The following is a 26237-nucleotide window of genomic DNA, read 5'->3' on the forward strand; positions in this document are numbered from 1 at the left end:
TTGCAGTTTTTTTTTTTTAATATAAAGAAAAGGGCTTTTTACTTTGGAGCTTAAGGCATGTGCCACGAGCTCTTTCAATTGGAGCTCGTAGTTCATGCCGCGAGCTCTTTTAATTAGAGATCGCGGTATATGCAGCGAGCTTTTTCAAATAAAGCTCATGGTAGTGCCGTGAGCTCTTTTAAGTGAACTTTTATAATTTAATTAATAATAATTTTTTTAGTTGACTTTTTTTTATTTTTTTTAATTTTATTCATTTGTTATTATTATTTTATTATATACATTAATAATAAAATTTACAATTTTGATAAATTTTATTGTTATACTTTGTGGGTTTTTTTTATTTTAGTATTTTATTATTTATTTATATTTTTTTTGACAAAATCATAAATAATAAAAATTTTTGTGCATATATACTTATCTTTTTTTCCAAGACCATGTTTGTAGGCTTCTTTTCTATCTTCCCTTATGCCTAGAACGTGTCTCCTTTTGAGGATCCATTATGGTGAGCCTAGAAGGGCTGCAACAAGAAAGAAAATCACTACACATAAAAGAAAGAATAGTGATTCCGAATTAGTTACTCCCAAAAAAATTAAAGTAGGAAAAAGTAGTGAAGTTCCTCTTGTCTTTGAAAACTAAGAAAATGAAATTATTAGAGAACGAGGAGAAGATCGTTTTTGAGAAAAAGTTCGTTCTCGATAGGTTGACGAACAGCCCTCTGAGCCTTTTGGATATGATTGGAATCGTCTATACTCAGAAGCACATCCTCATAGAAGAAGTGGTATTCCGAGACAATTTATTCTGAAGTTCAGGTTTGAACGTGGTGAGTTTCCCTTTTCTACTACTAAGTTAGGCTCCAATTCTCAATTTGTTCATGGTTGGGATGAGTGGGTAACTAAAGTGTTGAAGAATCCTTCTTATGTTAAACTTCTCTCTTCTACAAGGATATTCGATGCTATACGAGTCATTTCCAAACTTAATATTCGTAGAGAAAAAGGATGGATGTATGGCGTGCTGTTCTTGCAAGGTAGAGTATTTTTTCTCATACTATGATTACAGCATGGGGAATTTACCTTCACTTTGGAAGATGTATGTGTTCTCTTGGAGCTTCCTTGTATAGGAAAGCATGATTGTCACTCTATTAAGCTTTCTGAAGAAAAGGTATGTACTTAAGACTTTTTCTTTTATCTACTTAAGACTCTAAGTAAAACTTAAAATGTTGCACGATTCTCCAATTGGATAGGGGTTTTTTTATAAAAAGTTCAATGTTAAGGGAATTGAAATTGGTTCTCCTGAGTACCCAAACCATAACCATGAGTTGGTGGCTTTAGCAATCTTTAGGTTGGCACGACACATACTCCCCAAGGTGTCCAGATGATGGTATCTCTCCAACAATTGTTCCTTTAGCAATAAAAATTGTTAAGGAAATACGTTTTCCTCTCGCTCCACTATATTTAGGATCACTATATAAGAGATTAAACTTGTTCCAACTCAAAACTATTGAGTCAGCTAGGCGTTACAAAGTTTTGACTTATATGGATGCTTCCTTCATTTAGATGTGCCTATGGGAAAGGTTTAGTACTTGCGCTCTTGTGCCTAATGCATATCCTTTTGCATCTTTTTCAGTGAATAATCTTTTATACAGGAACAACTATAGAGCTTAGGTATGGCATGATCGACTCCCGAGAGGTAATGTTCTTGAAGTGATGGATGTGACAAAAGAATTGAATCCCAGACCTTATGTGCAACCCATAAACGGATTTGGTGATCTTAGAATTTATTATGATTGCCACCCTCTATAGTCTGGAAGAATGAGTTCACAAGGTATTAACTTTTGTGTATGAGTTCACGATTCCCAATTGCCATCTATGATTGAGAGTTTCAGTTCAGGTGGAGATAGAAATATTCTTTCTGTTGAGGTATATTCTCCTTCTAGAGTGGCACGCCAATTTGGGTTTGACCAACCAACTCCGCTTGACTCTTCTTCAACTATCAATTTTTCTTATTGTGTTTCGTCATTCCTTATGGCAGGACTTCAACTCCATTTAGATAAACTTAAGAGTTGTACTATCCCAGCTTTTGATAGAGTTGGTATCCACACTTCTGGATGATTTGCTTATTGGAGGGAGTGTGTTGAAGAATGGAGATCTTTTATTGTGCCTTTGAATAATCCCAGAGCTTGTCTCTACACTCTTCCTATAAGTAACTTCGATGTATCCTTACGCTTAATTTCTCTCAAAAAGAAAAGAAATGTAAATGAAAAAGAAGATGATGCTCCTCACGCTCTTACTCATCAAACAAAACATGTGCATCGAAAAGTAAGTTCATCCTTTACTTCTTCTTTTACTTCTTTTTTTTTAATTCATTTCCTCATCATACTTTTTTTTTTGGTAGAGAGAAACAACTGCGATAGTAGAACTTAACTCGGTTGAAGAGGAAGAGACTTTTAAAGCTAAAACTGAGGGAGAATCATGTGACTCTGAACGTAGTGATGAATTTGATGATGAGTTTGTTGATGTTGATGAAGTTGAAGTTGATGGTGAGCTAGCCCCTTTTGATGATTTCATTGATTTGGATGTTCTATTTCCTTCGCATATTCAGAGCTCCACTAATGTTGAAGTTGATGCTAGAGCTACTCCTGATGTTATCATCGATAATGTCGGAGCAACTCCTAATATTGAGGTTGTTCATGATGTTGGAGTTGTTACTAATGATGCTAGAGTTACTCCGATTAATTCTCGTGCTTCTTTTTCCTCAGTGCCAACACAAAAAGATGCCAGTGGTGTTTCTCCTTTGTAAAGAACGTAGACATCATTTGCTTAATGATAGAAGTGTTGTGTAGAGCTTTAGTCATTTCCCATGCTCCACTAATGAGTACTTCACCAAAGGAATTGCAACAGATGTTACAGGAGTTCGATGATGCTTGTAACTTTGGATTCAAGCTTGAGTGCCTCAGTGATTGTAGATCTAAAGTCAAGATTTTTCTCAACAAGTCTTCCTTGAAAAATGAGTTAGAAGACATTGCAGCGAAGATAGCTTTTCTGAAAAAATGTGAAGCTAAAATTCAAGAACAATTAGATGTATTTGCCAATAATAACTCTTCTCTATGGACTATGTAATTGACTAGTCTTTTGCTTTTCCTTTACTCTTTTTGAAAACTCATTTAAGTTAGTACTTCGCTATTGATATATCATATTTCTTTTTCTTTTGCAATAATAATAATGTTATACTCTTGTTGCGTATTTATTCACATTTCATATTATTGTATGTGGCCAAAAAGGAATTCTCAACTTTACCTCAAGGAGATTAACTCTAAGTTGAAGGAAATTAATTCAATCCTTAAAATAACTAAGCATAAAAGCTGCGGCCAATTTGTGAGTAATAAGCTAGGGCCAAGAAATGAGCGTTAAAGCTAGCGGCTAATAGCATAACATCATTACAGCCAAATTATGAGCGATAAAGCTAGTGGCTGGAATATGAGTAATAAATTATGGTCAAAGAATAAGCAATAAAGCTTACGACCAATAGAAAATATCATTGCAGCCAAAATATGAGCGGTAAAGCTTGCAGCAAAAGTAAAAGGGATGAACTATGGTCAAAGAATGAGCAATAAAGCTAGCGACCAATAGTATAATATAATTACAATCAAAATATAAAAGATAAAGCTAGCTGCTGAATATGAATTTTTTTTTAATGTTAAATTGCAATTCATAAAGCAATGAAGAGTCAAAGTCATAGAAATATCATACATGAGAAGGAAACGGGTTGTTTTGGACCTTGTTGTTCTCAATCAATAACTTTTCTGCTTGCATTTTCTTTTGGAATATTTCTTTCTAAAAAGGATCTCTTCTTTCTCTACTTTTTCCTTCAATTGCATTCACTGTTAGAATATTATTTTATTGAAGCTAGTAGCTTCATTTTGTCTGAGAACTGTATTATTGGTTCTTCGTGCCGCTTCCACCAAGATAATAAAAGTTGGAAGTGGTAAATTCTCTAAGTGTAGCCTATATTCATTGAACATTCTTTGAATGCAAACTGTCACCAACTCCTTCTCATCATGAGACTCTTGTATATCCAACACCCTTTCTTTAAAGTGTTGGATGTATTCCATGAGGTTTTCTTTGGACTTTTGATATTCTCCACCCCAAATCAAAGAGATTATCTTTCTCTTGAGTAGAAAAGAATAACTTCTCCTCGAACATCCACATTAATTGTCTTTTCTCTATTTCCTTCATTCACATTTGTGTTTATAATTAGGGGAATGGATCCATTTGATGCATTCTCATCACTGTTAAGGTGTACTAGTTAAGCTTGAAAAAATGGTGGGAATGAAGGATGCAAGCTGAGATATAATCTTCATTGCTTATTGTTATCCTCCAACATTTGCATTCTTTCTCAAAAAGCTTCAATCATTTTCATTAGCTCTTAGATGTAGGTGGAAATAAGTGCATCTTGATTACTAGAGGAACTGTCCATCTCTTCTAGTAACGTTAAGTTTTTCTAGTAAGCTTTTACTTAATGCAATCACTCATCCCCAGTGGAGTCACCAAAATGTAAAAGGCGTTCTTGTGATAGGGAGAAGAAGCATTACAAACAAGTAAAAGGATGTGCCGAAGGCGGCAGAGAGGAATATTGAAGCAATTCTTGAAGTATTGAGTGTTGTGGCATGTGGAAGACAATAAAAAGAGAATTAGAGAGAATTTAGAGAGCGAAGCTCTCAAGTTGAGAATGTGTTAGCTCGGAAGGGGAGAGAAGAGTCCCTCTAAATGAATTGTGAGGCTCTATATATAGTGCTAAAAGTGATGGCTACTCAAGAATAAGCTTTAATGCACCTAATAAATGATATTATTATGAAGAACATTAATGTGAGTAATCGTAACTGTAATTGGATGTAATAAGACTTGTTCTTAAGTAAAAAGTAATAGAAAATAGGTGTATAAAAATAGGTACAAGAGAAGAAGTTGTACGAGAATAGGTACAAGAGAATAAGATGCACGAGAATAGGTACAAGAGAATAAAGTAGGAGGGTGAAACACTTGTACTTTAGAAAAAGGTTAAGAGGAAGACCTTTTAACTACCTTCATATCTAAGCCATAAAGCCAAACTCTCTAGAGCATCCCAAAATGAAAGTAACTCATGAACCCTACCACTTATTCCAAGTTGCTTTCACTGCTATTCATGTAAAGTGGTTATTCTAATAATATTAGTAATTCCACATGAAGTAGTGCTCTACTTATTCTAGTTGTTCTGCTTTAAGTAGTGCTCTACTTGTTCTAGGTGTTCCTCATGAAGTAGCGTTTCACTTGTTCTAATTATTCTGCGTGAAGTAGCACTTCACTTGTTCTAATTGTTCTCTGTACAACATTATATTGTAACATAATTCTTTAGAGAATAGGTATTAACCAAAATAAAACGATTTTACAGAAACAAGTTAAGTAATTAGATGGTGTTAATTCGAAGGTGTTCCAAGCAAGATTTCCCATCAAGCGTGTTGCTTTTCTGAAGTGTGTACAGGTGGATTGCTCTCACTTTCCAACAACTTCATCAATTGGTGCTCCATGTTGCATGCCTATGGATATCTATGTAGGATATTAATGACACTTTGTTGACGAAAAAAGAAAAGGACAAATATAAGGAAAATTGGTGATGAGAACTTGAGAATGAGCCTCACTATGATCACTGGTGTTATCTAGAAATGAATTGGGGATTGGATTGAGGAAGACGCATTTCCCCTTGTGCCACACTTGAAGGCCCCCAATTTCATTTTCTATTAGAAGAGTCAAAAGACCAAGATCTGGATGAGGGGCAACCCTATTGCCAGTTTTGGTTGTGGACATAGTGGATTTGAAAGCCATTTCCCAAATTCAAGGTCGTGTCTGTATCTCTTTTGCTTATTGCTATATTCTAAAGCAATTTCATTATGTTCACAACATTGGTGGAAAAAAAGAAACTTGTATTAGATTTAGTCAAGGTTGCTTTTGTTGAGGCTTCAATATAGAAGGGCTGAATTATCACTACTCATATATGAATGCCAAGTTTTCTTCCTTGTTTTCCAATTTTCAGTTAACAATTCCTTAGAAAGTCCTTAGGGGCAGAGTCGACGTCAAAGAGGAACTCGTCAAAAGAAACCTTATGCACTCGGAGGCGGCCTTGTGCATGTTGTGCAATAATGGTATTGAATCGGTTAATCACCTCTTTTTTACTTGTTATGAATCGTGGAGATTATGGTGCTCATGGTGTGTTGAATGGGATATCATTACTTGCATGCCAAAAGATGCTGTGTTGTTCTTTAAGGCTTGGAACTCTCATCAGATTGATCTGCCAAGAAGAAAAGTGTGGAAAATGTCCTTTTTCACCATTATTTGGTCCATTTGGCTTTTCTGAAACGAAATGATCTTTGATGGGAAAATTTGGGATCCTATGAATGTGTTGGATATCATTAAATTGCGACTGGCATGTTGGGCCAAATCTAAATGGCCTGACCACAACACCTCCATCACAGATTTTATTTGTGTTCCTTCCTCTGCCTTTGCTCCCATCTCAAGGAAGCAAACTAAGTCCAAGGTTTCATGGGAGTGTCCGCCTATTAGTTGGTTCAAATTCAATACTGACAAAGCTGCTAGGGGCTGTCCAGGTCATCTTGGCATTGGGGGGGTGTTACAAGATGAAACAGGTGCTGTTAAGCTTACTTTTTCTAAAAAAGCTGGCTGGGGTGACGCCAACCTTGCAAAGGTCCTAGCAGTCAGAGAGGCCATGGTCTTGTTTGTTGCCTCTTCATGGGTGAACTCCAACAACATCATCATCGAATCTGACTCTAAAAATGTTGTGTCTTGGATATCCAATCCTAGTAAAGCCCTGTGGCGGCTATGGCAACTCATCCTCCAAATCCATTCACTTAAAAACAGAGTTGCAGGTGGATGGCTGATCAAGCATATTTCAAGGTCAGGTAATGAGACTGCTGATAGTCTTGCCAAATCAAGAGTTGACAGAACTCATGATCTTTTACGCCTTTACCCCTAATTGTTACAAGGGTTGCTTGAGTGTGATTCGGCTATGGAATGTCTCCTTTGCCTGTTGTTTTCTATTTCTATGCTCTTGATGAGGGTCCTTAATGGCTGAGAATTTATGCTGATCGTTTGTCTTTATGGTTAGACATGGACCACCTTAGGGAATGACTTAGACTAATTTGCAAGAGGAAGAAACATCCTCAACGGTCATGTTTCCTCTTCTTGCTTTTCCCTTGCTTTTTGTTCAAGGCTGTTTGTGGTCTCATGTCGTGTTTAATGTACATGTGCTTGTCAATCTCTTTATACAGATTATGTTCTGCTGGCCATTTTTTGCAACGCCAGCCTTTGAATCGAATCCTAGGCTTTCTTTGCCAGGTTCCTTCTTTTGTATATTTGGGTTAATCTCTTTTCATATGAATAAACCCTTTCTTAACTATAAAAAAAAAAAAAACAATTCCATAGAAATGCGTTCTAATATTCCAATTCCTAGACTTCTAGGTATACTGCTACATTCTTTCCTCTAAAATTCATTTTCTAAACCTTGTATCAATCAAAGTCATGATGAAGCGACCTAGCTAGGATAATACCTGAAGGCAGCTGGCTTTAAAATTTAGGAGGCATAAAAGACCTTGAGAAGGTATGCCGAAGTGCTGCTGAAGGTACAAAACGCTTAAAAATGTAGCGAAAACAGAGATGGTTGCGGGATGAAGCTGTACAGGGGAGTTTTCTGCTCTCGCTATTGGTTGATTTATCTGATGAATTTCATGTCATGTGAATGAATTTGATATTTTGTACAGGGGTCTCTTTTGTTTTATGTTTGATATAGTGGATTGGCATTGGTTAAGGATGTGTTGCCTGTAAGGTGGGGGTGTAAATGTGGTTTTGTGGCAGGGATTCTGGTGCAGGTGATATGGAGGTTGTTTTGCCTCCTCATTAACAAAATTGATGAATGAAATTTAATGAATTGCTTCTTTTTAAAAAATAAAAATAAAAGACCTTGAGAAAATCCCTTCAGAACAAAACTTCATCCACTGAAACGCTCATCTTATGGGGTTCAATGATGTTAAAGTTCGTTTATCTAACATACAGTTCCATTGAATTTTTTTCCAAGAAAAGAAGGAATCTCTCATGGTTGGCCTTTCTCTTGGGGAGTTAACAGCAGATTCTGTGCAGTTGCCCCTACGTGGGGTTAGCGACACTTTCTAGCGCTCGCTCATCTCCATAACGCAACAAATGGATATGCAGTTGGAGATGCTCTAATTGTTGAAGGGGAAATTTTCTCTCATGCTGATGCAGTCTTGAGGGTTTTTCTTTTTTTTTTTTCCTCTTTGTATATTTGAAGATCACCATAAATTGTTCAAACTTAGAGTTCAAATTAGTTTTAAATGCAAACAAAGAAGGTCTCTAGTTTTTATTCAACACTTGGAGAAGTTCTAAGCAGGAGTGGTTTTGTAACTTGGCTACCGAAAGGCTGTTACAAGCAATTGATGTCTCCACGGCTTTCATCGTGATGACTGAATGAATCTATAATCACACTTACTCTTCTTTGAGAGCTCCTTCATTTCCTTGACAATTTGGAAGATTCAGTTTCTCAGTTTTTTAAGATTGCCTTTGAGATAAACTTGAGATAGGAGATAATCATATCAGGACTCTGTACCTAGCGAACAACCAGTTATGTGGCCTTATTCACTTTTCCCAACATGCGGGAACTACAGTACACACTCCTTGTTATTTGTTTGATAGATGTATATAAGCATATCTAAGCACGAATTAGACCATGTTCTTCAAAAAGGGCATTATTTCCATCTTTCATTCGTGTCACTGATAGAAATTCATAGTAAAGCATGAAATGGTAGACATATATCCTCAAGAATCCAACAATTTTCCACGAGGGAAGGCATAACTTGATCTAATTGCCCTCTAGGCCGAAGTCTCATTACCAGGGACAATCTTGAACTGAAACCTCTGAAAGATGTGGATTAAAAGACTGAAGCAGGAATGCCAAAGGCCCATTTGCATTAGCTCCCCTGGCAACAGATAAGATTGATGCTAAAACTGAGACATTTCTATTGCAGACCCAGACTAATTTGCCCCTCTACACGTCTATTCTCATGTAGCAAGGGCGGTAATTGGTGGAAAACAAAAAGATAAAATAATCATAAAGTCTCAAATGTTTTACTTACAATTGCACGTCTTCTATCGAAAACTGATGCTGCACAAAGCGTAAAAGCTATCCCTTCAGAACAGAATCCTCTTTTTGATGAATCTCATTTCTGTGTATTATTATACAAGTTTAGCATCATCTATATTTATCGAGGTTCTTTAAATCACAGTATTTTCTATTTTCAAAAGAGAAAGAAAAAAGAAGTTATAGAAAACCCTCAGCTTGTTGAGGAGTTCCCATGACATCTCAGTTTCAGATACCTCAACTGAAAGTAGATGCACACAGCAAAGATCAAAAGCTTCTCAAAGGAGGATTTTTGTTGCGGTTGTTGTTGCATATTGGCAAGGAGAATTTCCCATTGCAAGAAAATGACCTCTTCATGAAAATTGGCCTACTCTGCAAAGACCTACCTATAGAAGAATGACACATCAGCCTTAGCAAACCTTGATTTCCTGCAGTTCTCCTTGTAACAATTCTCACGCTCGATTCTTTCCCTTTGGCCAATTCATTATCTGAATTCCCACTAGATCCCTCTGGAAAACCATTAGCAATAGCGTGGCTGATTTGGGAAGCTGCCAGGGAATCCAATGAAACTGATCTTCTCATAGGTTGTATCCCATCCTCTACTCCCGAACTTTCACCTGTCTTTCGTTCATTTTCAACAGCTAATTCTTCTTCCTGCTCTGGTCTAACCCTTAGTTCCCTTGTTCCACCTTCAGTTTCTCTCTCATGTTGTTCTCCATCATCTTCCATAATTATCACTTGGGTTTCCTCAGTTACTGCTGAATCTTCAGTATTTACCTCAGACGATGAAGGTCCTCTATTAACCGTGTTGAAGACAATAGGTGCCCGGCACATCGGACAATTGGTATGCGATCTTAGCCATGTATCAATACAAGGGATGTGAAAAGCATGACTACACTTTGGTAACAGCCTGAGAGTCTCATCTTCTTCAAACTCGTTCAAGCAAACAGAGCACTCTGTTCCTTCAACAAGACCCTCACCTCTCTTATACTTACAAACCGTGATGGAATTAATGATAGATGGTTGCAGCCCTACGGTATTGATGTACCAGAAGGGATGGTCAATGATTGGACCATGATCTTCATCAAGGAATTCATCACGGGTTTCAGTTGTTTGGGGCTGTGATCTCCTCCTAGCATTCGACCGGCCTCTCGAGCACCTGACATAGTAAATATAATAGCAAAGAACTAGAAAAGCAGCGGCAAGAACTGTGAAAGTTATGATCAACAACTTGTTGGGGGTCTTCGTATCAGAAGCGGGGTCAGAAACAGGGACTGGAGGAGGGTATCGGTCTTTGTAACAGGCAAGGGGACATAAGTTATAGCATGATGTATAACATCGGGAACAATCCTCACAGTAATCTGGTGAGGTTTCATCGGTTGAATCAGACATCAACTTTCTATGTCGAAAACCCATTTAAGGGAGCAAAGATCAAACATCCAAACAAAAGCAAAGAAGAGAAACGATGGCAGGAAGCAGAAGGAAAGAAATCAGAGGAGAGAGGAAGAGGGTACCTTGTTGGTGAATGAGAAAGAGGAGAAAACTAGGGGAGGGGTTGGTGACGTCGCACAACTGCTTTAGTTCATGGAAGGAAAAGTTTGAATAAAAGATAATGACGAATAGAATATGACTGTTTGTTTGTTTGTTTGTTTGTTTGATGTTTCCTGCTGTTGTTTCTGACTTTTCTTGTATTTTGGTTGTCATGGCGGCTGGACTAGTAGTGGCAAGTTTGAGTTAAGAACATGGAGCCCAGCCCAAGCGTGATCATGGCTAATAAATAAACATACAGAGAAGCAAAACTTTATGCCAAACAACTAAACATTGGCTGCCCTCTTTCCATTTCTTTTGTTACTCTCTAGTAAGAGAGGCATCCTCTCCTAGGAGAAGCTGATGATGGGATTTATCATTGATTGTTTTGTGGTTGAATTGTTTATAAGTCCAATGTCCTTTATCCTATTTTTTTATTATTATTACTCTAATTAATCCATTTTATAACATAATAGAAAAGTGTAAATCATTTCTCAATATTAGTGTATCATACAAATAAATTCAATTTAGGGTTTCTCATATAATATCAATCATAAGGAGTTCATTGCTTAAGCCTTTTGACATTTTTCTTTGGCACCAATACTAATTTCTTAACAAACAATTGTTACCTCAATGATGCACCTATTTTGTCCTCATAAATGCAATTGCCTTATCTTATTGTTATAAACGTCAATATGCCAATTTATCATAAATATGATGAAAAGAAATCTGGTGAAACTCATACTATATGTCTGAAGTCTAAACAAAAGACAAAGCACATTCTCATTTGGATTCTATATATGTCTTGTCATCCTTTTCGTAAGTCCTTGGTTTTATGTCGAGCATCAGCATTGCCCCCATGGCAAGCACCACCCAGGAAATTTCCTTGGTTCTTTTTCACATTCATATAAGCAACAAATCTCATTGTTAAGAAAATAGTCAAAAGAGGATTATATTTCTTCTTTAAATACGTAACGTTATGAGAAAGGAGTAAGTCTAGTCAACAAAACGAGTTCCACCCCAATCTTATGGATTTGATATTCTATTATGCTACCAAAAAAAATTAAAAATACAAGTTGAAAACAACCATAGGCTTGAACAACTCATGCAACCATAAATTCTCCCACACCTTAGATTTTATAATGAATATAAAACATACATTTTAGACAAGTGGGCATTCATTTTTTTTTCTTCGGTGGGGACGAGAGGAAGGAAATCAATTAGCTTTCTTCCATTTCACAAAATGCATTTCACTTAATTAATTAAAGGCCTACTTTGATTAGTTACAATTATGTTTAGTCAACTATCTTAACAGTATTAATTTTAATAAAAGAAAATCGGAATTAAAGATTACCGTGGCATTGTCAGTGGTACTATACTGGCCCTATTCTCATCGCAAGCCGCAATTGTTTACCTATCAAGATATCCAACTTGCTTTTGATTCTTTCATCTTGGCAAATTGCATCGCTTATGATATTGACATCCAACTGTTTGCAGCTCGACAACAAGAGGCTTTAACGTAAGCTTGACCTGTAGATGGAAATTTAAATTAGACACGGGAAAAAGAGAGGCACGTTGGACATTTGTATGGCCAAGTGAATCAGTAATCGAAAACAAAATTTATATGTATGCGGTATGACTTTTACTATGATTCAGCTTCAACTATTTGTTCCTAATTTGATCTGCCTGGTGGATTGTACTATACATGTATATATGAAGCTAGTAAAAAAAGAAACGAATCATTCTTAAAATAAGATTCAAAGTTGCTATTTGAGTGAAGAAACATATATATATATATATATANAATATATATATATATATATATATATATATATATATATATATGACAGAAAAAGTTTATAGAGTAATAGATTCTCAAACTTTGGTTTGATTTGATCCCATTTTTCAACTTGATCATAAAATGAATGCCCTTTCCACACTCAAATACGAGAATAGATGCAGGAACAAATGAAAGCTAATGTCTTGGGCAAGACGCAAAGGTGTAAGGCCTCAAAGGTAATGTGTAATAAATATATGAAATGCATGGCTTGGAAATTAAGTTATGTTGGCACTTTTTGAATAAAAAGTATTAAGGAGTAGGTCAATACTTCGATGCTTGTGAATTTGGTGAGGTAATTGGAAGCAAAAACGAGTATCTTTTTGTTTTATCGATCAAAACAGTACTATATCCTTTGAGGTCGTTATAGCCTACCAGTATATTTCTTATCTATAAATTAATAGTATATCCTTCATGGCTAAGTCTTGCTGCTGCACTATATTTCTCATCTACCGTGGCACTTTGGTTAAATCCCAAAACTAAGATGTGAATGGGGGGACAAAAAACAGATTCTTGACTTCGCTAATGCCCCGAAACCATTGGTGCCTTTTCATTTGGGTTTCTTTAAATAATTGCTCTAATTATGATAATAAAGAGAACAATCAATTGCTATTGCTCATTATTCTAACTAACAATTTATTTCTTCCTTGGTTATAAATTTTTCAAATCAACAACTGATTACCCCTTACTTACTGTAGTCTTTCATAATTATTTTTGAAAATTTGTGGAGATTATTCCTTCTACAACTAATTTTTTATTTGATTAGCGTAATCTTTTTTAATTGTTTTCATTGAGATTTTGGAGAAACTTAACAATAATTTCCAATAGGGTTGTTTCTTCAACAATTTCAATTTGGTCGTCAGTCAAATCAAAATACTCACGAGTTTGTGTAATACGTACCAATTCTTTGAGGATGTTTTGCTTATAAAACTTAGGATGTTCCCATTTTTCCTAGTAATTATTAAGTTATTACCAACACAATTTGATTATAAATATTAAAAAATTGTTACTTTTTCAATACCAGTATCTTTAATTATTCATTAACAAAGTAACAAACTGTTATCAGATACCTCTTTTAACTAATAGCATATAAATATTTTTATTCATGTAACAGGAATAGGATCTCCTTGATGGCGGAGGTCTTGCTCTTGCAGGTGAGTTACTGCTATTAAACTATACATTGGCTGGTTTTGGAGTACCATTATCGCGGTGGCCAGGCCCAGGTGGAGGAGATGGTTTTGGACTACCAACACCGCTGTGGCCAGGTCCAGATGGACGAATAGGTGCCTGAGGCAAAATCCCAAAGTTCAGTTCCGTTGGGTAAGGTCGGGCATCGATTGCTGAAATGACAGGGCCCAACACTAGTACAAGCAGACAGCTCAACAAAACTGAAGTCTCAATTGCCAGCCTCGTTCTTCTCAATGCTTCTATTTCTGTCTCGGATTTTTTATGATCTATGATTCTTGTGGTTGTGGTGTTCTTTCTTGCTGGTGTCAATTTAATCTCAAATTTGACAAGTACTTGAACTGAGTATCTCAAGCCTGATATGTTGCTTCTTCTAAGTTGATTAATATGGCAGTAAAAATTTATGTTATATTTGCAACCCACAGAAGGAGTTTCAAATCTACTGTCAGAATATAAGCAAACCAAAAGTAAAAAAAAAAAAACAGCAAACATATAGACTTCAGTTCGGATCAAACTATTGCCTATTGGTGCCCTTTGATTTGGGTTCTGTTTTTCAACACTTTCAGCTTGACTAATGAGGCCATAGCCCATTGGTACCAAGGATAGCTTGAGTTGTTGAAGCAAACCATCAAATTGCAATTTAATCTAAAAATTACTGTTTACATTTGTGATAAGTTATAGCCGTTGGAAGAATGCCTCATTATCCCACTCAAAGATTCATAATAATCATGGACTATAACTCATCTTTTTTCTTTTTTTTATTGATTGATAACTCATGTTAGTGGAAACTTTTTTAATATAATTACTAAATTAGGAAAAATTAATCAAAATTAATTAATGTCAGTTGCAAAACTGTTTTTAGTTTCAACGCTTGGAAGAAATAAGGTGCTTAAAACTGAAGGTCCTTAAAACCTTGTCTCCATCAACTGTCTGATGGGGGTTTCTTAGAGACCAGGGATCTTTAACTCCCATTTCTCCTATCCTTCCCATTTAAATTAAAAATGTTTAATGGCAAAAGCATTGCTGTTGCAAGTAAAAATGCAGGTTCACATCCAAACACGAAAGTTGATAAAGCCATCGAATCCAACTCCACATCACCTCAGAGACTTGAAGTTATCATGCTTTGATCAGATTGCTCCTCCAACATACAGCTCCTTCGTTTACTTCTTTCCTGCTGATAATCGTATCAGCACTTCCACTTCCATCCAAGATGAAAGACTAGAAAAACTAGAAAATTCACTGTCAGAGGTACTAACCAGCTTTTACCCTCTAGCAGGTAGATACGTTGAAGATAGGCACGCCATTGATTGCAGCGACAAAGGCGCAGAATATTTAGAAGCTCAAGTGAATGCCAATCTAAATCAATTTATCCTGGAGGAGTTAGACGCTGAATTGCTGAACCATTTGGTTCCTTTTCCGAATGAGCTCATCTTTACTCCCACAATCCTGGCGGTTCAAATTAACGAATTTGCTTGTGGTGGTTTAGCTATTGGTCTGAGTCTTTCACACAAGTTTGCTGATGGATTTACACTATTCTCCTTCATGAACGAATGGGCTACTTCTAGCCGCTTAGGGGCAGATAGAGTAAAATGTTTAAGCTTTGAAAGCGGATCTGTTTTGCCTGCAACGTGTACAGCAACGCATAAAATTCCAGTCCCAGATGATAATTCAGAAAAGCTTATCACAAGGAGATTTATTTTCAGTGAAGCCGCTATATCTGCTCTCAAAGCTAAAGCCGTTGCCTTGGCTGGTGATTTAGGACTTAAAAGCCAGCAGCAGCCTTCCAGAGTGCAGCTGATGATTGCCCTCATATGGAAGGCTCGCATTGTTCTGGCTCAAGCAAAACACGGGTCATTAAGGAATTCATTACAAATCTTTCCTTTTAACTTTCGTGGGAAAACAGCCATACATATACCACTGAATGCTGCAGGGAACCTATTCAGGAATATCAATGTCCGATTTACAGCAAATGACAGGAAGCTGGACTTGCACCATTTGGCGAATCTAGTGGGAAATGAAATAAGGCATGCTGCCGAATCTTTTGCAAAAACAGAACGGGCTGAGGATTTGTTATTGTCTGCAACTAGTTCGTCGAGGGAGATCCATGAAGAACTAATCGAAGGGAATACAGATATTTGCATCCTTACTAGCCTGTGCAAATTTCCCTATTATGAAGCTGATTTTGGTTGGGGAAAGCCTGCTTGGATAGCAAGTGTGCATAAGCCGGTGGAAATGGTTCTGTTAATGGACACCAGGTGTAGTAGTGAAATTGAAGCATGGATAACCTTGGAACCAAGCGACATGCTTCAATTCCAGCAAGACCCTGATATTTTGGCCTATAGTTGCAAGCCTGCAGAATACTACTCAGTAAGTTAGGACTTTAACTTTCTCCAATGGTCCCAGCTGCAGTGCATTAAGTCAATCTATAGCACTTCAGTCAATAGAATTGCTAATTTTGTATTTTCCTTGATTTTATGATTTTTCTATTTGATAGTACCATGTTAACGAGACAACAGCAAGATATGATACGTAGGCCCAATCCATTTTTCTAGTCAAATGTCAAAAAGCTAAGCCCAACATTTGCAGCCTGTAGAGGACTAGATTAAAGCAATTATTTTTCTGAGCTAAACTTGGGTTATTGCCAGACCTTGTTATTGGTTGGCAACTATTTCCACCATTAGATTGCTGATACACCTTCTTTCTGTGTCTACTAAGGCTAAGTTTGTTAAAAAAAAATCATTTTACTTAATTAACATTTCTCTGTTAACTAAATTATTCAAATATTTTGTAATTTCCTAACCAAATTATATGCATTGTCTTATTTTTTTGTTGAAATGTATATGCATTATCTTCAAATTTGACAAGAACGGGTTTCTATGGAAAAATGAGCAAAAATTCAAGAGCTTGACAATTAAAATTCCAAAACTTTCCTAAAACGGATTAATTAATTGATTAGCAAAAAGAAACTACAATGATACTAATGGGTTTGACTATGGACGACATGTTCAAAATATGTAACGGAAAGAAAATTAAAACTTTATAACTAAACAATAAAAACTTACCTCCACCCATAGATCACCTTAGTGATATTTAACATATAAATGCACAAAATAAATTATTATTCAGAAAGTTACCTTACCAAGTAATTTCGTAATCACAATAACACTTCCTGAAGCAATCCCGCGAATATCATAAGGAGCAAAAACCCTAACTAATTAAGTGTTTGGCCTCTAATAGTAGTACACACAATTGCACTTGAAGCTTCAACAAAGAAGAGAGTTTTTAACTATATTTTGTGCTAGCAAAGAGGACAATAATTGTCTCTTTTTTTTTCATAATCTTAGCAAAACCTCTCTCAAAAATTGCTTCATAAGCAATTTTCTCTTTCACACAAAGGAAGTGGTGGCAAAGAAAGAAAACGTTTTTCTTTTTTTGACAAAAACTACGTTTTCCTCAATTGTGAAAACTCTCATATAGAAAATAGTTAAAATGTGACTTATATAGTTAGTTTAAAATAACTTCAATNCTCAATTGTGAAAACTCTCATATAGAAAATAGTTAAAATGTGACTTATATAGTTAGTTTAAAATAACTTCAATTTTACAATTAAGTCCTCAATATTATAACACATTATAATATTAGGTCCATTACTTAATTAAACTCTTTTAATTAAGTCATTGGAAATTAAAATCAAAATTAATTTCCTTTATATTTTGCAATCAAGACCTTATAGTTATAACTATTTATAATTATATCTAAAACTTAATTAAATTTGTTTAATTAAGTTTATAGAAGTTAATTACCTAGCATGTGATTTAAGTCTAACTCAAATCATCACTCTCCCAATTTAATTCAAATACAATCATTGTGTGTGATCCATTAAGTTCCCAACATGTTGGCAATGAATTGATTAATGATTTAATTGATTAATATAAATTTTTATCAATTAATTTATAATCAATTTCATAAACCAAGATTGGCATTTAGCAATGCATCATGGTCACCAAATTATTAGGAGAGTCAAATGGTTCTTTGATAATCTTTCAATGTACAGTTTATTAGTGTAATTCATTCCCTCATCATATATCCTAGAAATGATAAGAGCTTGATATAATATCTACTCTTATTAACCTCTATAATTGTTCCTGCATTAGTTTTATAGAGAGTTATGAAATCTTTTTCATAATCTTTTTCATAATCTCTATGTCGCCTTGGCCAAGGACTTCAATAAGCTAATGTTAACTAAGAATTGATAGGATATGTCCTTTAAAGCACTTGAGATGATGATTCGTATTTGGACCATTCATTTGCCTTCACATGCTTCATACTATATCCAAAAACATCCTGTTTTGGCATCATTGGTTAGGCATCTGTAGGGATGAAATCAAAGTATAGCACTTCACATATAAGATAACCTGATGTCTCAAGTCTAGGGAGTTTTTACACGACTGATACATAAGAAGTGTTGCATAGACACTGGAGTGTATTACCAAATGCACTTTTCATGATGGGTCATGTTCAGTGAACTTGCTATCCTAGGTAAGCACTTATATTCTAATTCCAAATATCTCTATATTTCAATTTATGAGATCGATTGCTTACTTCCAAAGTAAAGAACATAGAATATAGCAGTCTTTAAGCATCATTGATGTTCAGTCTCAATGATACATTGATCAAGAACATTTTGAGATTATACTTTAATACATAAAGATCTTATAACTGCAACTCATTACAGTTCCCTTGCAAGGCATATTAATCTCATAAACTTCATCCTATTAAACTTATAATTTATTATAATTGATGTCTTATTGATGAAGAAAAACCTCTAATCATTCAACTTAAATGATACTGTTGCATGATTGGAATCAAACCTTAAACAATCTCAATTGGCTACAGGGCTCATCCCAACAGATACAAGATTCTTATTAGCTAGGGATCTGATGCATCACACGCAAATACACAACTAGGATTAATAGTTAATACGTAATTAGTAAGTGTTTCGCGCTTGCAAGGAACGACTGTCATGCTTAGCAATTTCGTTGCTTTGCCCACTTCTGGAAGTAAGAATGTTGAAGAAGCAATAGTCTGTGGATTTCCTTGTAAGCTTAGTCGAGTCAGCCTTATCTTGCAAGGAACAGGTCAGACGCGTTTCTTTCAGGTGCAAAGCTATATCTTAGTTGACCAAATATGCAGAAAATTTTGTGTGAAAATTTTAAGCTTACTCGTTTCTTTTAAGCTTTTAGGTTGGTGTTAAAATTTTGGTGATGATGTCTACAAAAGGTTGGTCTGCTTCTTACAGGCTGCAAAATTGCGCTGAATCGCTACTTCGTCCTTACAAATCTAACTTAGGCAATATCTCTCAACAACACCTCCTGCAGGACGCCATGGCTAAACGACATGGTTACCCTATGCACCAAGGGTCGCGATTGATCAGCACCAATATAGGACTATGGAGAAAACTCGATGCTGGCATGTTAGTCATATAAATCTCCCTGATGAATTTCCATTTTATTATCCTCATTAAGCAGTTTGTGACATTGATGAAATAACTCTTCAACTATGTGTATGTTTTAACTGTAGTACCAAGGATGAGAGGGAGAAGAGTAGCCCACCACCCGGTTCAGCTCCTCCAAAGTTCAACTTCTTCCTGTGGTATGAACTCACTTAAGCTTTGATATTCGAAGTTTCAAAACCAAAAATTTACTTAAGCTTTGATGCAGGGCCAAATGCATTTTGGGCTCTGTGCTGAGCTTCTCGCTGCCCTTCTGGAAGGAAAAATGGACAAAATTGAAGAGGATTGAAGGTACATGTTATGGGATAAATATAATTCATAATTGTTTCCCATCTCCAAAAAAATGTCTAGAGATTTGGGAAAGAGTATAGAATAAGAGTTACAGAAAACTTGACTGGTGAAGGTTTAGTGCAGATCAAATTTACTTTCAAATTTTGAAACGTATTTCAGGAGAAGCAGAAATGGTAGTCGAAGAGGTTGAAAATGTAGCGGAGGTAGTGGAAAAGGTAGCAACAGCAGCAGAGAAGTTATCAGCTCAGGTGGCGGAAAAGCTCCCTGATGATAGCATGCTGAAAAAGGCAGCTCTGGTGGTCGAACATGTTTCAGAAGAAACTGCCCAAGATGCTCACGTCACAACAGAATTCATCCACCAGGTAATGCCTTTGCCCCTCATCTCTTCCCCCGCTCCATCCCCAAGTTCGTTTTTCTATAATAATACTATTACTAAATTAATATAAGATATAACCAAAAGTGTGGGCAACTGAAACTTCTGCTAGGTCCCAAAAGTCAATGGTTGACCTGACCCAGCAGTTTTATCTGAAATCGTTGCTTTGAGTATGGTGCACTCTTGAGAAATGGAAATGTTTGATTACCCTTTTTTTTTTCCTTTTTATATCCCTCTATGAACGAATTGAAAGTAAAATTTTGTTTGCTTTGGGCCAGTGAATTAATTTAGTGTTATGTGGAGTTGATATACCCTTAACCTTAACTAGGATTATATCTTTTCCTCTCTTTCTTTTGCCATAAAATTTCATTCCAATTGATCGTGGAAAAGCAAATCTAAGAAATGTAAAGTCAAATTAGAAATCTGGCAAATGCTTTAAGCCCGTTGTTGATTGATCTGTGTCGCTAAACATATATAGGTTGAGGCATTGAAGCACGACGTGGATGGCGTGGAGTCTTTGGTTGAACCCATCGTTAACAAGATCGTGAAGCAAAAGCAAGGAGGCTAAGGAAAGTAATTTATTTACACGTTTCTTGCCTTTTAACCTGTTCAAGCCGTTGCCCATTGTTAACTACCATTGACAAATACATATTGTTTGGACTTTGTATTTCAATAATTTTAAAAACCAATTGTATAAGTGAACGTGTTTTGGATTGAACTTTTATTTAATAAAAAAATATGAAAATTAATTGATATGGTTGATTATATTTTGAATCAACTATTCTAGAATGCACAGTATTAGGTGATATTTTTATGATCAATTATTCCATTTTTATAAAATAATATGGAAGAAATATGGAAAATATAAGAAAAGGAAAGAGACATGGTTAAATTGTTTCTATCTTTCCTGAAAAAAAAATTCCTTGCTTTACATGTATGTTTGTACAAAAAAATAAAAACAAAAACAATTTATTATTTAATTAAATACAATTGTAACCACGCTGCCTCATGTCCAACTGTCGAGTGCCAAATCCCTTGACCTTTCAAAAAAAAAAAAAAACCAAATCCCTTTATAAATAATCTATATTAATTATATATTATTAATTTAATTGAATTTCAAAATCAATTAAGGCTTGGAAAACTTTAACCCATTTTAATCCAATTATTAAGAATATATATATTTTTTTTTTATTTAAAGAGCAAAATTTCATTTATATTTTCCTAATGTAACACTTATTTTTTTTTAAAATAACCAAAGAGAATTCTTTCTTCTAAAATAATCTTGTATATTTCCATGGTCCAAGTAAGCGAAAGGCTTACAAAAAGAAAAACGACCGGACATCATGCTTCCGAGACTTACGATTCCAAGTTCCCCGGCACATGGGTCACGGTGACAACGACAAAATGTAGGTATAAACATGGATCACAATTTATAAAAAGGGTCTGGAAAAGAAGAAAAGCAAACTGAAACGGCAAAACAAAAACAATGTTAACGTACGAAACCTTGAACTTGTTCTTTATTAAAAGCTGCAAAAGAAAAAGATGACAAAAGAAAATCCAAATCAGAATCTGAGAAAGATGGGAGACTGAATGAAAATCCTGTTGACTCCTTCGACTAACAACAAAATTGCAGATTTGCTCTCTCAACTATGAATTGAAGCCTAATCACGTGGTTTACTACGATACTTTAATGTTAGCCCTTTTGTTTTTTAGCAGGATTGGATATTAAAAGTGATACTACTACTCCATTTTCGTTGTTGTCGATAACAGAGGAAAAATATTCTCAGAAAAAGAAACAGAATGATATAATTTAAGAAAATAAGATGAAGCCAAGCGGAAGTGGCAGATCCATCAATGTCAAACTATCAGATAATCGACTGTATATAAACCCATGCACTCAAAAAAGGAAAAGAAAAACGATAATGAAGGCAACCACAAGGATAAGCCCTCTGTAACCGTAGACCAAAAAAAACACCAGCCATCGACTCTACATGAGCAAAACGGCAGCGAAGACACCAATAGCAACGGGCGCAGCGGTAGAAAATCTGTTGAAAACGGCAGCATTCTCGGCTGGCGCAAGCGCATCAGATGGTGGCATGGAAATCGATGGAGTTGTAGCCACAACAGGAGACTTAGTCGGGGCAGAGTGGACAACGGGAGAGGGTGCAGAAGCCGATGGAGTCTTCATCTGTGAAGGCGCATGAGCCGGTGGGTAGACGGAATGCCTTGGCGCATAAGATGGAGTATGGGCTACTGGAGCATTGGCTGGCGGATTGGTTGAAGGAGAACTCGGAGAATGAACTGGAGCTGGTGCCGGCGATGGAGATTGTGCAGCAACAAGACCGAAAAGCAATGCCGACAGCATCACGCAATCAATGCTTGAACGAGCCATAATGAAGAAGCAAAGGAAAAAAACACCGAAACTAAAGAATGTTAGGGTAGTCGACTACTAAGAAAGTGAGTTGGGAAGAGTTTGTTTGGCTTTGCATATCGAGGGAAGCGAGGGTTTAAATCAATTTGTAGCAAAGGATCGGACGGTTGGGATTTTTGTATTTTTGTGCCTTGCCTAGCTGAGGAAAAGACTTTGGGTACTTTCCTAGATGACTTCTTTTTTTATGTTGTTTTTTAGGAAAAAAAAGGTCGGCGTAGACGTGGGGGATTTCCTTCAGAAAATTGGAAGTGATCTGGACCCTTGATATCCTGCCTTATTCGTAATGGTAAGCCTGTTCAAAACTTGGAAAGATTGCTCACCATTTTCGTCAAATTGAATGTTTTACGGGCGACACCACCATGGAATGAAATTTTATTGACCGGGAATTGAAGGCTTTATGTTAGGGAAGAACGAGAAACTCACCCCAAATAGGACCACCATTATAAATTAACGTGTTGAATTAAATATGTTGCGTGGGCTATATGATTGCATTTGTGCTTAGCATTTGGTGGTATAGCATTTAAAAATATCTTTAACTGATTAAAAAATTTTATTTTTTTATGATATTTAATTAAATTTTTATATTTTTATTTTGAATAAAATAAATCTTTGTAACTTGTTATTTTATATTCCGTGCTATTGACCTAGTATTTTGACATGTATTAATGAACGATAAAGTGACATGTTATGTAATAATAAGTAATGTATAAACTGTTGGCATTTAATCCATATTAATTATAAAAGTTTATTTAATCTAAAATAAAGATATGAAGGCTCAATCAAATTTAATAAAAAAAATAAAAATTTATTTAAATTTTGTAAAACCTGACCTTATAAAATACTTGTCATGACAAGCATGTGATGGATAGCATGTTTGCATGTTAGGAAAGCCCTGAAAATCATTAAAAGCCTGTAGTGTACTTAATAGTATAACTAAGTTGAACTAAGCTTCGAACTATATCAAATAGAGAATTTAAGGTGAAATTGAGAATTTTAAAGTCTCAGAATGACTTAAAATGGTGATTCGAAGTTCGAGGATCGAATTAGAGTCAAATTGGAAATTTCGCTATATAGGGGCAAAATGGTAATTTTGCCACTCGAGGCACAAAATGAGAATTTTTTTTGAAAGATTTTGATCATATTTGATTTATTGGAGTATAATTTGAGGTTGAGAAGTGAAAAATTATAATCTCGGTATTTTTCGAAGCATAAGGGGTAAAATAGTAATTTTACCACTTTATGGGCAAAATCGTAATTTTCTACCACCAGGACACTTGTCCAGCACATGGTCTTCACTTATCCTCATTTTGACCTTTGATTAATCATGTGGTGGAGAATGGAAGCATAATTATTAAAGTATAAAAAAAAAAGAAAAATGGACTAATAAGTATGTGACATGTGTCAAGTAAGGATATTTTATTATTTTTCATAAAAATCAGCCCATATTTATCCCATTTTCTCTTCATGTGGCCGGCCATAGTAAGAACAAAGAGAGGAAAGGAAAAACACAAAACCTAGGTGGGAAAATTGAAGAAAAAGTGTGGGATTTCAAGGAATCAAGTAATCAAAGATAAAATTTCTTGATTTTAACTTGTGATCTATCCTTCCCATGCATTTCTCCTTATTTTTCATGATTAAATTTCATATTTTCATGGTGAATTCATGGCTGACCAAATGGGTATGGAGAGAGAATGAAGTTGGATTGATTTGATTCTAAGTTATGTTAGTGTTTTTAGTTAGTTTAGCATATTTAGAAACAAAACAACAAGAAAAAAATTCATTTTCTCCAATTACCCATAAAAGGCCGAATTTTCTAGGGAGAATATTGAGTTTGAAATTGATGATATTTCATGATATTTTGGTGATATTTGATATTTGGTGAGGCTAGAAATTAAATGGAAAATTTTGGTGTGAAAATCTGAATTTTTGCTTAATGTATAGACATGTGTGATTATGGACCCGAGACTGATAAATTGAATCTCATTCACAGTCACTAAGGTAATTTAGGTATAATTGGAGTGTAGAAAGTGAAAAGAATTGATTTGGAGTTAAATGAGAGACTTTAGCCAATTAGACCGAGTATAGTGTGACTTAGGTCGAATATTACATTTAAGCGATTAATCGGACATTTTGCATTCCATATCATGCATTAGTAATCTAAATTAGTTTAATTTCAATTTAGTACCAATGTGGTGAATTTCTCGATTTTGTACTGTGTCAAGGTGGTGAGTCCTCCGATAAAGGCAAGGGAATTGTACCCAAAGACCAGTAGTTTGAGTATTTCGAAAATCCTCACTCTAGACATTATAAGTAACCTTACCATCATTTTAATTATCTAAAGTATATTTTTATTCAGTTGTGGTGAATTTTATGAAAATGAGTTCAAATGGTAAATTTTTATGTTTTGTAAACAAAATGTGTTTAAATGAAAAGACTTTATAAATTGTTTTAAAACGAAATAACGATTTTGAAAATAGAGTAATTGGAGACCATCGGTATGCTGTAAACTTATGATTGAAAATTGATGGCTTATGTTATATTGTTATTGTGTTGGCATGACTGGCTGGGTTGTGTTTTATGAATTGTATGAATTGTTTTATTTTACCTTTGCAGGTTGGGTAGTAAAATATTAGCTCTGTCATACTGTCAAAATTTTATTGTATGGTGGGTTTAGCTTGTTGCAGTAAGCAAATTCTGTGGACCAGCCTATTAGAGGGGCACAGAATCCGGATATAAATATGTACCTCGGTCGGAGAGGCGCGTAGGGTATCTCCTAAGGTATGGTTAGAGTCCACGTCACGTCGAACCACCTCGTGACGATGAACTCCGCTAACGTCAAAGAACGACTGTGTTTTTCAAACTAAAAATATGTTTTCGTGTATACGAAATTTTTACAGCCTTGACGGACTCGGTAAGATGCCTCGGCCAAGGTATCTCAGAGAATGATTTTGGCAAGAACCAAGTTTTTTTTTAAAATACTCATAAGCCATGTTGACTATTTAAATGAAATGAATACTTATGTTATGAAAAACTTATTTGGATGAAATGTTTTAATAGTCTCATTTTACTTGGACTTTAGATCTTTTGAATAATATTTGTTTACTCACTGAGATTTTATAATCTCACCACCCTCATTTCCCTCTATTTCAGGCTCAGATTAGACTGTAAATAGCTAATCTCATCGAGGACTACCGTTGGGTTTTTATTTTTCAAACTGTAGGTTTATAGTCCTCTTTACTTTTGTTTATTCGGGAGCCCACTTATTATTGTAAATTAAATTAAATACTTTGGCTTACTGTATTACAGTATGTATGAATTTATTTAACTTTTATGCTACAAAAATTATTTACGTATAACTCTAAAAATATTATTTATAAAAAAATAAAATATTTTAATTAACATTTTTTTATTTTTTTATTATATTCAAATAATCGAAATTTCGTTTTAAATGAAGATTTTAGACTTTAAAACTCACTTTTGATTATGAATTATATGTTTTGTACTCGTATATTACATTTTAGCCGGTTTCGAAATTTTTGAAAATAAATAACTAAAATACCCCTGTGAGACGAAAATTATTATTTTATTTGTTTTGAGTTGGAAACAGCTTAAAATCTTCTAGAACATGATTTTCGGCAACGGTTACTCACTAGGGAAATGAGATATTGATATTAAGCCTTGCGGCAGTTGTCACGGGCTCGAAAGGAGTATCGGGTCGTGACAAATTTTTTTTAAATAGTTAAAAGGATTTTTAAAATATTAAGTTTTTTTCTTTGTTTTTTATTTTTTAAAAATAAAATGTACTCATTTATGAAATTTTTTTTATTAAACATGAGAAATTAAAAATAATCCCTCGATTTATATTCAGAAATACTTTAGATTTTCGTTT

At 35.1% G+C, this 26237-nt stretch overlaps 4 protein-coding genes and 1 long non-coding RNA gene across 5 annotated transcripts; 3 read left to right on the forward strand and 2 right to left on the reverse strand.

Annotated features, from left to right (window-relative positions):
* On the forward strand, positions 1711-3170 carry LOC108660815. Its single transcript, XR_001926507.1, has 3 exons — positions 1711-1916; positions 2029-2315; positions 2392-3170. It is a non-coding gene; the product is annotated as an uncharacterized LOC108660815 (long non-coding RNA).
* On the reverse strand, positions 9138-10824 carry LOC18608241 (E3 ubiquitin-protein ligase RING1). Its single transcript, XM_018116567.1, has one exon. It carries the CDS (start codon positions 10606-10608, stop codon positions 9460-9462), a length of 1149 nt encoding a protein of 382 aa, XP_017972056.1. The 5' UTR covers positions 10609-10824; the 3' UTR covers positions 9138-9459.
* LOC18608242 (acetyl-CoA-benzylalcohol acetyltransferase) lies at positions 14780-16162 on the forward strand. Its single transcript, XM_018115226.1, has one exon. The coding sequence runs from the start codon at positions 14780-14782 to the stop codon at positions 16115-16117; it is 1338 nt and encodes a 445-aa protein (XP_017970715.1). The 3' UTR covers positions 16118-16162.
* On the forward strand, positions 18909-20635 carry LOC18608243. Its single transcript, XM_007042826.2, has 5 exons — positions 18909-19214; positions 19322-19393; positions 19462-19544; positions 19704-19906; positions 20396-20635. The coding sequence occupies exons 1-5, from the start codon at positions 19006-19008 to the stop codon at positions 20483-20485; spliced, it is 657 nt and encodes a 218-aa protein (XP_007042888.2). The 5' UTR covers positions 18909-19005; the 3' UTR covers positions 20486-20635.
* Positions 21737-22408, reverse strand: LOC18608244 (classical arabinogalactan protein 1). The gene has a single exon (XM_007042827.2). The coding sequence runs from the start codon at positions 22307-22309 to the stop codon at positions 21905-21907; it is 405 nt and encodes a 134-aa protein (XP_007042889.2). The 5' UTR covers positions 22310-22408; the 3' UTR covers positions 21737-21904.

The sequence above is a fragment of the Theobroma cacao genome, chromosome 2 (assembly GCF_000208745.1).
Source record: "Theobroma cacao cultivar B97-61/B2 chromosome 2, Criollo_cocoa_genome_V2, whole genome shotgun sequence".
Classification (NCBI taxonomy): Eukaryota; Viridiplantae; Streptophyta; class Magnoliopsida; order Malvales; family Malvaceae; genus Theobroma; species Theobroma cacao.

What these genes read in the sequence shown, in the direction of transcription:
- LOC18608241 (XM_018116567.1), bottom strand. Translation starts at nt 10,608, where the DNA reads ATGGGTTTTCGACATAGAAAGTTGATGTCTGATTCAACCGATGAAACC.
- LOC18608243 (XM_007042826.2), top strand. Translation starts at nt 19,006, where the DNA reads ATGATGTCTACAAAAGGTTGGTCTGCTTCTTACAGGCTGCAAAATTGC. An exon ending in AGAAAACTCGATGCTGGCAT is followed by an intron (nt 19,215 to 19,321) that starts GTTAGTCATATA and finishes TTTTAACTGTAG; the next exon opens with TACCAAGGATGAGAGGGAGA. An exon ending in AAAATTGAAGAGGATTGAAG is followed by an intron (nt 19,545 to 19,703) that starts GTACATGTTATG and finishes AACGTATTTCAG; the next exon opens with GAGAAGCAGAAATGGTAGTC.
- LOC18608244 (XM_007042827.2), bottom strand. Translation starts at nt 22,309, where the DNA reads ATGGCTCGTTCAAGCATTGATTGCGTGATGCTGTCGGCATTGCTTTTC.
- LOC18608242 (XM_018115226.1), top strand. Translation starts at nt 14,780, where the DNA reads ATGCAGGTTCACATCCAAACACGAAAGTTGATAAAGCCATCGAATCCA.